We start from the raw sequence: 12057 nt of genomic DNA, 5'->3' as shown, positions 1-12057 counted from the left end.
TTTCATTCATCCAACAGAAGTCATAATGCTCTCTCTGATGATGTCACAGGCAAGAACCTATTTTTAAAGCATATAGACTGAAGAAATAAGGAGTAAAAGTTTTGTAGACCAACCACCATCCACACAGCATAAGTGCTGACAGCTGCTCTAGGTTGTCCTGCAAAGAAACTTCCGGGTGAAATTCCCTCAACCAGGAAAAGTCTTTAGCACAGACACCGTAGGAATAATCTGTTCTTATTCATTATGATAAGACAGAAATTCTTCAGTTTATGTGGCTTGAGATAATTATTATGAACATCATCACAAATGAAGACCTTCTAATATTAACTAATAATTATAACAATGACAATAATATTAACAATTACTAATAATATTATTAACATTTAACATTAACTAATAATTATAATATCCAATAGCTATAACAATATTAATAGCTGATAATTATAGCATTAACTAATAATGATAATATTTATTAAGCACTTGAGACCATGCTGGGCACTCTTGGTTTACTGACCCTTACTTACTGACCCTTGCTTACTGACCCTTACTGACTCTAACTCTTAACTTACTTCCTAAGTAAGTTGAGTTGAGTTCTATTCTTATCTTCATTTTACAGACAAGGAAATTGAGGCTTAGCAAGGTGAAATAACTTTCTCAAAGTCACATCGTCCCACGTGGCACCAAAACATTTGCTTACAGCAGCAAAATGAACTTGGATTTTTCAAGATCCTGGAATAAACAGTACCCCTCCAGGTCCTCCCAGGCTAATTAAAGCATGTTCCTAAATTTCAAGAACGTAGGAAATCAGAAAATCCGAAGAAAGGACCTGTTTGTTCATTGTCTTTGTTAAGGATGTCTAGGGTCACTCAGACCTGATCTATGGAATATGTACAAGATTGACAGGTTAGCAGTAAAAGTTTCCAGCAATGAGTGTGTCAACAGCTTATGTGAAGCCCACGATGAAAGCCATTTTCCATGATGAAAGCCATTTTCTTTTAAAAAAAAAAAAAAAAATTTTTTTTTTAATCTAAGCAATCCAAAAATGTGCTTTTTGTAGATCAAATTTCTGAGGTCATCAACAGCCGTAAAAGACTTCACCGTTTTACATTTGGAATTTTTTCATAAAATTGGAACATCATGAAAGATGCTCGGCAGATCATTAAACAGTTGTGTCAGAAGGAAGGACCAGGCTCTTTTCTCAGGTTTTCCTCTTGTCCTCTCTCGAAACGGTGTGAACTTTCAGGGCTGGAGGTGGGTGGTAGGGGAGAGGGGAAGCCATTCAGTAGCTGCTGTTAGGATTGTTCCCTGGGCCAGTCACTCGCCTAGGGTGTCATCCTGGCTGAGGGACCGCTGAAATCCAAGCTGCAACCCGAGAAGTTCCAGGAATCAGATATAAAAGGAAACAGCCCTTGTGCTGGTCTTCACCTCTCAGGACTAATAAAACTGTTTTCTCTCCACAGCCTTGCAGATGCTAAAATGCTGGTCCAAATATCAGTCCCAGACAGACACTGCAGGTTCAAGTCTAATACCAAAGCCTGAAGCATTTCCAAGGATAAAAGGAGTCCCTCCCTTACCCCTATTTCTTAAGGCACAAAACGAAGGCTGGACTTAGAGAGATGGCACCTATTTTTGGTCTGTTTGGATTCCTAGAGCATTTAAATCTGTAACCTCAGAGATATTTGGTTTTTTTCACTGTGACATCATTACCCTCAAATAATAGTATTACACATGCTAACTTTACACTTTCCTTAGGATTACACCACATACACAAGTCATTATAGCCAGGGGTCATTTTAGTAATCTGGCCCATCATAAGCTAAAAATGTTGTTACATAAAGTGTCATTTACTTGCAATATTAGATTTGTCTAAGTCTCACAGGATGAATGGCAGAAACATTCCACCAAAAAAAAAAAAAAAAAAGCCTCTGATTCTACCAAAGATGCGACACAATAGACACAAATCACACATTAAGTCTTAGCATCCAACACACCCCCCCTTCCTCGAATCCCCTTCCACACGCAGCTGCCCCAGATCACACGTTTTACACACTTCTACACCATTCAGATCAAGGCAGAGAGCAAAGGGCTCACAGGCTTACTTACACACGCCTCAAAAAGAAATGTAAGCCCAGCGCTGGGCCATACCCGCTGCTTCTACTTCCAAGTCTGAGTTTTTCAGAAAAGAGGACGAGAAGAAAGCCCCCGAATTCCATCAGACACCTACCGCTATGGACCCAGATGATGTGGCAACAAACACTTTGATAACCATTTTGAGAGTCGGAATGAGGACTCCCCCCAACACACCCCTGCGAGGGAACGCGGAGCTAGACAGATTCTGACAGCGACACAGACAAGAGCCAGATGGGGGCTGGCGGGGCCCCAAGGCTGTCTGAGCGCCTGCCTCTCGGCTCAACTTAAGCCCGGCCTCTCCCGGGCATCCTGGGCTCTCCCCTCCATTGGCCCGGGAATATTTGGGGATCTGGCAAGAAAACAGTTGATTGGTTGATAAAAGCAGCCACTGCACCCTTTCCCCTACCACTTTAAAAGCCCGACAACTGTCCCTAAAAGGCAAGGCTGCGCTCTGCACCAATCAGAGGCCTGCGCGGAGATGCCCGGGGCGGAGAAAGGCGGGGCCCGGGGCGGAGGGAGGCGGGGCCCGGGGCGGAGGGTGGCGGAGAGAAGGGAAGGAGCTGGAGAAGCCCAGATAATCACCTCTGTCCCTGAGGAGGCTTTGTTTACAGGGCTTTTGGCAAACGCACAAGGAAGGGTCAGAACAGCCATAGAAGCCTTTAAATAAATAAAGACGGGCTTCCTTAATTTAGAATTTTATGACAAATTAAAAAATTAAATGACCTTCAACTGGAGTCCGCTTTAATGAATCTCCACTTTAATTCTGCATTACATAGGTCTTGCTTTATTATATTGCATCAGATAAATTTCGCTGAGTGAAAAAAAATAAAGGAACAAGTGATGAAAGTTTACTCAAGAAAGTACGTTTGTCATTAATAAGAAAGAGTATCCCTTCTGGATCAGCAGTAGCGGTTGGTTATTAAATGTTTTTAAAGAGTGCGTGATTTTTATTATTAAGCCATTCAGTAGTGGCACCTAGTGTACAAAGTATGTTTGGTTTTTTTTTAATCTTTTGACCACACAGCATGGCACGTGTGATCTTGGTTCCCCAACCTGGGCTGGAACCAGTGCTCCCAGCCTTAGCAGAGAGGTATTTCAACCACTGTAGTGGAGAAGGCAGTGGCACCCCACTCCAGTACTCTTGCCTGGAGGGTCCCATGGATGGAGGAGCCTGGTGGGCTGCAGTCCATGGGGTCTCTGGGAGTCGGACACGACTGAGCGACTTCACTTTCACTTTTCACTTTCATGCATTGGAGGAAATGGCAACCCACTCCAGTGTTCTTGCCTGGAGAACCCCAGGGATAGGGGAGCCTGGCGGGTTGCCATCTATGGGGTCGCACAGAGTTGGACACGACTGAAGCGACTTAGCAGCAGCAGCAGTGCCAGAGAAGTCCCTAAAACATTAACACTTAGTCGTTGTTCATTATCATTTATGAATACTCATCTTTTCAAGTCTACTCTGAGGAATACCTTAATGAAACCTTCCAATACAATTCCAATGGATACAGTTAAAAAGTAAAACTAATGATGGTTTTTTCCATTGAGAAAAAAAAAAAATGCAATGAGCTGCCACACAATAGATTCCTTTAGGAGTGGCCTGTCTCCAGTTTTCTCCCTTTACCACCTGTTTCTCCTAAAGAACAGAAGCTGACAAGCCGAGGACCGTGTCAGGTTTCACTGACACCCTAAAGCAGGCAGGGAGGTGGCGGCCTGCTTGTCAGCACCAGTGACATCAACAAGCAAATTGTCTTCACTATTTTGGAGCCGTTGGGGGAAGGGGGATCTGTTTGTAACAGGCTCTCTCTCTGTGTCTTATTTGTATAGATAATTTGAATTCTGTTAAACATTAGCATTAAAATTCTAGTAAGAAGCCCAGATAGAAGCCACCCAACTCTCCTGATGGGTTTCAAAGTCAAGATCAAGGGCGTTTGGGGCAAAGATGGAAGACTATATTTAGTTTTCTTAATAGTCTTAGGACTTCCCTGGTGGTTCAGTGGTTAAGGCTCTGCGTTCACTCCCACTGCAGGGAATGAGGGTTAGATCCCACATGCCCTATAGCATGGCCAAAATATGAAAATATAGTGATGGAGCATTTATGTAAACAAAGTTCTCCTCTTTCTTAAAAAAAATGAGAGAAATAAGCAAGTCACTCTCTGATTTTCAGTCCCTTGCTACTTATGGGGGACATGGCTGTGGGATCCCAGAGAGGGAGGAACCTCTCAGGTTTTTGCATCCAACCCCTTCACCAGAGCCAGGAGGTCCAGAGGCCTCCTCCTCTCCCCCTCACGTAAGTTCCTTGCAAGAGAAGGCTACCCTGAGCCCAGAATATAGCTCAGTTCATTTACATCAGAATGAATGGTCAAGATGAACCCACCATAATTTAACTTACAGCCTCAACATACAAAGTTTACTCCCCAAATTAAGTGAAGATGATTAATGCTTCCCCAAATTTAAGTCACAAGCTTTTTGTTTTAAACCCCACCAACTCATTGTACCTGGTGGTTCAGATGGTAAAGAGTCTGCCTGCAATGCAGGAAACCAGGGTTCGATCCCTGGATCAGGAAGATCCCCTGGAGAACGGAATGGCAACCCACTCCAGTATTCTTGCTTAGAGAATTCCATGGACAGAGAAGCCTGGCAGGCTACAGTCCATGGTGTTGCAAAGAGTCAGATATGACTGAGCAACTAACACTAACTGAAGATTATAAGTCGTTTTGTCTTTTCTTCTTTTCTGTATTTTCAAAATTCCTACATGGAATTCCCTGGTCATTTGAGTTGGAGTTAAGCCAACCCAAGCCACACAACCAAAATAAATAAATAGATTTAAAAAATTCTACAGTCAGATCAGATCAGATCAGTCGCTCAGTCGTGTCTGACTCTTTGCGACCCCATGAATCGCAGCACGCCAGGCCTCCCTGTCCATCACCAACTCCCAGAGTTCACTCAGACTCACGTCCATCGAGTCAGTGATGCCATCCAGCCATCTCATCCCCTGTCGTCCCCTTCTCCTCTTGCCCCTAATCCCTCCCAGCATCAGAGTCTTTTCCAATGAGTCAACTCTTTGCATGAGGTGGCCAAAGTACTTGAGTTTCAGCTTTAGAATCATTCCTTCCAAAGAAATCCCAGGGCTGATCTCCTTCAGAATGGACTGGTTGGATCTCCTTGCAGTCCAAGGGACTCTCAAGAGTCTTCTCCAACACCACAGTTCAAAAGCATCAAATCTTCGGCGCTCAGCCTTCTTCACAGTCCAACTCTCACATCCATACATGACCACAGGAAAAACCATAGCCTTAACTAGACGAAACTTTGTTGGCAAAGTAATGTCTCTGCTTTTGAATATGCTATCTAGGTTGGTCATAACTTTCCTTCCAAGGAGTAAGCGTCTTTTAATTTCATGGCTGCAGTCACCATCTGTGGTGATTTTGTAGCCCAGAAAAATGTCTGACACTGTTTCCACTGTTTCCCCATCTATTTCCCATGAAGTGGTGGGACCGGATGCCATGATCTTCGTTTTCTGAATGTTGAGCTTTAAGCCAACTTTTTCACTCTCCACTTTCACTTTCATCAAGAGGCTTTTGAGTTCCTCTTCACTTTCTGCCATAAGGGTGGTGTCATCTGCATATCTGAGGTGATTGATATTTCTCCCAGCAATCTTGATTCCAGCTTGTGTTTCTTCCAGTCCAGCGTTTCTCATGATGTACTCTGCATATAAGTTAAATAAACAGGGTGACAATATACAGCCTTGACAAACACCTTTTCCTATTTGGAACCAATCTGTTGTTCCATGTCCAGTTCTAGCTGTTGCTTCCTGACCTGCATACAAATTTCTCAAGAGGCAGATCAGGTGGTCTGGTATTCTCATCTCTTTCAGAATTTTCCACAGTTTATTGTGATCCACACAGTCAAAGGCTTTGGCATAGTCAATAAAGCAGAAATAGATGTTTTTCTGGAACTCTCTTGCTTTTTCCATATCCAGCGGGTGCTGCAACGGGCGCGCCAAAGCGCAGGTGAGAGGAGCCACCCCACGTCCGAGGTCAGGGGCAGCGGCCGAGAGTACCAGACTGTGAGGGCGCAGGAACGGCCGAGAGGAGCTACCCCACATCCGAGGTCAGGGGGGCCAGCCGAGAGGAAATTCTACAGTGAGTATATACTATTTTGTCATACAAAACATTTTTTCAATGTTAGGACTTAGTCCTAAGTCCACCACATAAGCATATTATTTTGCTCCAAATATTAAGAATAATAAGCTCTGAATATTTCTTAATGTCTTTGTAAATCTTAATATACACTATGGCTCATGTGCCTAGAAAATATACATTTACTGGTCATGTATATATACTGATTCTGCATAGCGACAGCTTCGGTTCAGTTCAGTTCAGTTCAGTCGCTCAGTCGTGTCCGACTCTTTGCGACCCTATGAATCGCAGCACACCAGGCCTCCCTGTCCATCACCAACTCCCGGAGTACACTCAAACTCATGTCCATCAAGTCGGTGATGCCATCCAGCCATCTCATCCTCTGTCGTCCCCTTCTCCTGTCCCCAATCCCTCCCAGCATCAGACTCTTTTCAATGAGTCAACTCTTTGCGTGAGGTGGACAAAGTACTGGAGTTTCAGCTTTAGCATCATTCCTTCCAAAGAACACCCAGGACTGATCTTTGGAATGGACTGGTTGGATCTCCTTGCAGTCCAAAGGACTCTCAAGAGTCTTCTCCAACACCACAGTTCAAAAGCATCAATTCTTCGGCACTCAGCCTTCTTCACAGTCCAACTCTCACATCCATACATGACTACTGGAAAAACCATAGCCACAGCTTATTAAATTATAAAAGTCTGGAAAGAAACTTCAGACATAAAATTGGGTCAAATTCTAGAAAGGTTAAATATGACTCTATTTTTCATTATGTATAGGACCTAAGTCTATGGGGTCCCCTATGGGGGCTTCCTGGGACAAACCCCTCCCTCCATATCCTCTGCTTGCCTCTCCTTTGTAGAAAAGCTATAGTCTCCCAGGCCTTCCCTGAGTCACAAAAGCCTGGCTCAAGAATTACTGATTGGGCTTCCCTGGTGGCTCAGTGGTAAGAATCTGCCTGCCAATGCAGGAGACATGGGTTCAGTCCCTGGCCTGGGAAAATCCCATATGCCACAAAGCAACTAAGCCTGTATGCCACAACTATTGAGCCTGTGCTCTAGGGCCTGAGAGCCAAAACTACTGAGCCCATATGCCACAACTACTGAAGCCCTCTCGCCCCAGAGCCTGTGCTCTCCTTCATGCTCTCCAAACATGAGAAACCACCACAGTGAGAAGCCCATGCACTGCAGTTGCCCCTGCTCACTGCAACTAGAAAAAACCTTAGGAGGCAACACAGCCAAAAATAAAAAATTATTGATTAAGAGTATGTGAACATGTAGTGAGAAAAGTAGCAGTTGAGCCAAGAGAACTGGTAACAATTTAAACAGTAAATCAGCCATATGGCAGTCACAGAATCTTTAGTTCCTCCCTGAAGTACATGGATAACGTATCTCATGCACATTCCTGAGTTGTTTTACAGATACTAAAGCCCCCACCAGTGGAAGAGGCTAACTGCATGATGTCCATGAGCACATAGCCCTCAGACTGACTGGAGCCTGATGATGTTAACTCCTGTGACACCACCCTGATAACTGGTATCCTCACCATCAACCAATCAAATACTGTGCACAAGCTGATCACCCACCCTGCAGCCTCCCTGTCCCTCACTTTACCCATAAAAACACTTCCCTAAAGCCCATCAGGAAGCTCAGGGTTTGTTTTTTTTTTACCATCAGCTGCCCACACTCCTTGTTTTGGTACCTACAACAAACCCTGTGCTTTCCTTCACAACTCCGTGTCAGTAGATTGACATTATTGTACACAAAGCCAGAGAACCCAAGTTTGGTTTGGTAACAGTAGGGTAAAACTGACTTCAGTCTTGACATCCCCTTGAGCTGCTTGCCACAGGGATAAACAAATTTCCTATTTAAAATAATAGTTAACAATTTTGAGCAGTTTGCCATGCCAGAACTCATCTAAGGGCTTTGCAGAAACCACTCCCGTGGTCCGAACAACTCTAAAACCAGGTTCTATTACTATCCATCCTCAGGGATGAGGACTTAGAATGGGAGATGGGGGAATTCCCTGGCTATCCAGTGGTTAGGACTCAATATTTTCACTGTCAAGGGCCCAGGTTAGATTCTTAATTAGGGAATTAAGATCCCAGAAACCTTGAGGCATGGCAAAAAAAAATAAATAAATAAATAAAAAAAGAAAGAATGGGAGATGATGGGAAAGGTAAACAGTGTGTCCAGGAATTGAACTCAACCCCATTTACATCCATACCACACTAGGAAAACTCCTAATTTCCTACCTTCAAATTTCTAGTGCTCCTTTATTTCACTATGAATTATCCTTCAAAGCTTATCCTTTTAATAATGACCATGCAAAGGAACAAATTAGAAATTTGAAAACTCTAACTGAAAGATCTTTTGTTACAATGACACTCATGAGCTTCAAGATAATTAATACAAATATCAAACATTCCAAATGAGTCTTAAAAGAAAGCTCAATGAATCTCTGACTTTGAAGTTTCACTTCAGAAATAAGTTGCATGATCGAGTGAAGATGAAAGAGCCTAATTATTTCAGATCTGTAATTCTTGATGTTAAAGTTAAATAACAATAGTTTTAGATCTGACCTAATTTTTAACAGAATTTTCTTTTTTCAAGCTTTATCGAGTTACAGTTCACAAATAAAATTGTAAGATATCTAAAGTGTAAATCATGATGATTGATAGATGTATACACTGTGAAAAGACAATTTCATATAGTTTTAATTATAGAAGTATGATATATTGGCTCCAAGCTTAGCAGAGCTTCTCAGATGATCTTACAATAAATGATACCAGATGCTATGCTTAGTTTAATTATATAACTTTACAGGTAAAATAAAATGAAAAGTAAAGGCTGATTTTTATTATGCAGAATAACAGTGGTGACTATCATGGTAACAGTTTAGTTCAGTTCAGTTCAGTCGCTCAGTCATGTCCAACTCTTTGCGACCCCATGGACTGCAAAACACCAGGTTTCCCTGTCCTTCACCAACTCCAAGAGCTTACTCAAACTCATTGTCCATCAAGTTGGTGATGCCATCCAACCATCTCATCCTCTGTCATCCCCTTCTCCTCCTGCCTTCATTCTTTCCCAGCATCAGGGTGTTTTACAATGAGTCAGTTCTTCACATCAGGTGGCCAAACGATTGGAGTTTCAGCTTCAGCATCAGTTCTTCCAATGAATAGTCAGGACTGATCTCCTTTAGGATGGACTGGTTGGATCTGCTTACAGTCCAAGGGACTCTCAAGAGTCTTTTCCAACACCACTGTTCAAAAGCATCAATTCTTTGGCACTCGGCTTTCTTTATAGTCCAACTCTTACATCCATACATGATTACTGGAAAAACCATAGCTTTGACTAGAAGGACCTTTGTTGGCAAATAATGTCTCTGCTTTTTAATATGCTGTCTAGGTTGGTAATAGCAAAAGTAGTGGGTGGAATATTGTCCCCCTCCCCTGCAAAAAAAAAATTAGTGTTCCCCCAAAACCTCAGAATATGACCTTATTTGGAATCAGAGTCTTTGCAGATGAAGTTGGTTAAGGACCTTTTTTTTTTTAATAAAAGCTTTATTTATTTACAGCTGTGCTGAGTCTTTATGCTTTTCTCTAGTTGCAGCAATTGGGGGCTACTCTCTAGCTGTGGTGCACAGGCTTCTCATTGTGGTGACTTCTCTTGTTGCAGAGCACAAGCTCTAGGGCATGTGGGCTCCAGTATTTGTGGCTCCCAGGCTTTAAAGCACAGGCTCAGTAGTCATGGTGCACAGGCTCAGTTGCTGCACGGCATGTGGGATCTTCCCAGACCAGGAATGGAACCTGTGTCTGCTTCATTGACAGGTGGATTATTTTCTGCTGAGCCACCAGGGAAGCCCAGTTAAGGATCTTGAGATGAAATCATCCAGGATTTCAGGTGGGCCCTAGATCCAATAACTGATGTCCTTATAAGAAGAGGAGAAAACATAGTGAGACACAAAGACAGAGGCAGAGATTGGGGTGATGTGGCCATAGCCAAAGAACACCATGAGCCACCAGGAGGTGGAAAAGCCTGGAAGGATTCTCCCCAGACTTCAGAGAGGGCATGGCCCTGCTGACACCTTGATTTTGTATTTTTGACCTCCAAACCCATTAGAGAATAAATCTCTGCTGTTTTAAGCTACCAGCTCTGTAGTAATTTGTTACAGCAACCTTTAGAGCAATGAAGGCCTGGGTTAATAATGATGGAGGTGATCACCATAATTACTCAGGGCTTATTCCACTTCCATAACACACAAACAGAAAAGGAGCACCTCTTTCCAAGGCAGAAGCAAAGACTATAGACTGCAAAGAGCTGGCAAAAAAAGAGAGATAAAGACCATTCAGATGGGAAAGGACATTCTGAGGATCCTCCATCTTTCAGGGTCCTCCAATCCTGAGAACCAAGTAATTGGAATGTCCCCTCAATAATATGCAGTCACTTTTGTTGCTGTCTTGGGAGTGCCACCAGCCATGAACCAGCCATCTTTCCATGAACAAGTCTAGGGCAATACTTGTCTAATGTATGTCTGTCTGGAGATGGTGCCCAGCTGGCCCATAACAAAAACCACCACCCACTCTATATGAATAACTCATCATCCAAGATTGTAGAAACACATAGGGACTTACTGTATAGCACAGGGAACTATATTTAATCAGTTTAGGTCAGTTGCTCAGTCATGTCTGACTCTTTGCAACCCCATGGACTGCAGCACGCCAGGCTTCCCTGTCCATTTCCAACTCCCAGAGCTTGTTCAAACTCATGTCCATTGAGTGGGTAATGCCATCCAACCATCAACTATATTTCAATAAAATTACTGAAGCTGAAACTCCAGCACCTGATGTGAAGGGCTGACTCATTAGAAAAGACCCTGATGCTGGGAAAGACTGAGGGCAGGAGAAGAAAGGGGCAACAGAGGACAAAATGATTGGATGGTATCACTGACTCAATGGACATGAGTTTGATCAAGCTCCAGGACATAGTGAAGGACAGAGAATCCTGGCTCTACTGCAGTCCATGATGTCACAAAGAGTCAGACACAACTTAGCAACTGAACAATAACAACAAGAATAAAATTAAAAAAAAAAAAAGAGTCTGCTTGGAAATGCCCACTGCCCCTATCATATAAAACCAAACACACACACACACAAAAAGAAGGGAAATGGATAGCTTTAAAGTACACAATATCAATAACCTCAGATGAAAAAAAATCAATGTGTCATATATCAACTGAACAGAAAATAACTGAATAGAACACAAATATCAACAGAACTGAACTAAACTACACAAACACAAAATACACTGTAAACAAAATTAAAAGGTAATTGACAAACTAAAGGAGATATTTGCAACATATACTATACTCAAAAGTTCTAACAAATCAATTTTTACAAAGAAAGCACAAATAGTCACTAAAAATACAGCAAAAAAATGCCTATCCTTCCTAGTAACCAAGTTGTGAATAAAATCATAGTAAAATGTCACTTTAATATATATATATATATATGTAGTTATCATTTATTTTTATTTATTTGACTGTTCTGAGTATTGCTTGCTCTGTGGATCTAGTTCCCAGTTCAGTCTCTCAGTCATGTCTGACTTTCGCGACCCCATGGACTGCAGCATGGCAGGCCTCCCTGTCCATCACCAACTCCCGGAGCTTACTCAAACTCATGTCCATTGAGTCAATGATGCCATCCAACCATCTCATACTCTGTCGACCCCTTTTCCTCCTGTATTCAATCCTTTCCAGCATAGGGTCTATTCCAATGAGTCAGTTCTTCATATCAGG

The 12057-nt window shown here is 42.6% G+C and overlaps 1 protein-coding gene across 2 annotated transcripts in view; it reads right to left on the bottom strand.

Annotated features, from left to right (window-relative positions):
• SH3BGR (SH3 domain binding glutamate rich protein) overlaps positions 1 to 2423 on the bottom strand; it is a 72325-nt gene extending 69902 nt beyond the window's left edge. For both annotated transcript variants that reach the window (XM_019962737.2, XM_019962745.2), the window contains exon 1: positions 2225 to 2423. In XM_019962737.2, coding sequence (XP_019818296.2) covers positions 2225 to 2269 — 45 coding nt within the window. In that variant the 5' untranslated portion in view covers positions 2270 to 2423. The remainder of the gene's footprint in view (positions 1 to 2224) is intronic.
• Positions 2424 to 12057: the final 9634 nt, after the last annotated feature.

Source organism: Bos indicus, chromosome 1 (assembly GCF_029378745.1).
Source record: "Bos indicus isolate NIAB-ARS_2022 breed Sahiwal x Tharparkar chromosome 1, NIAB-ARS_B.indTharparkar_mat_pri_1.0, whole genome shotgun sequence".
Classification (NCBI taxonomy): Eukaryota; Metazoa; Chordata; class Mammalia; order Artiodactyla; family Bovidae; genus Bos; species Bos indicus.
The sequence above is the reverse complement of the archived record's forward strand: the minus strand, read 5'-3'. Positions and strand labels throughout refer to the sequence as shown.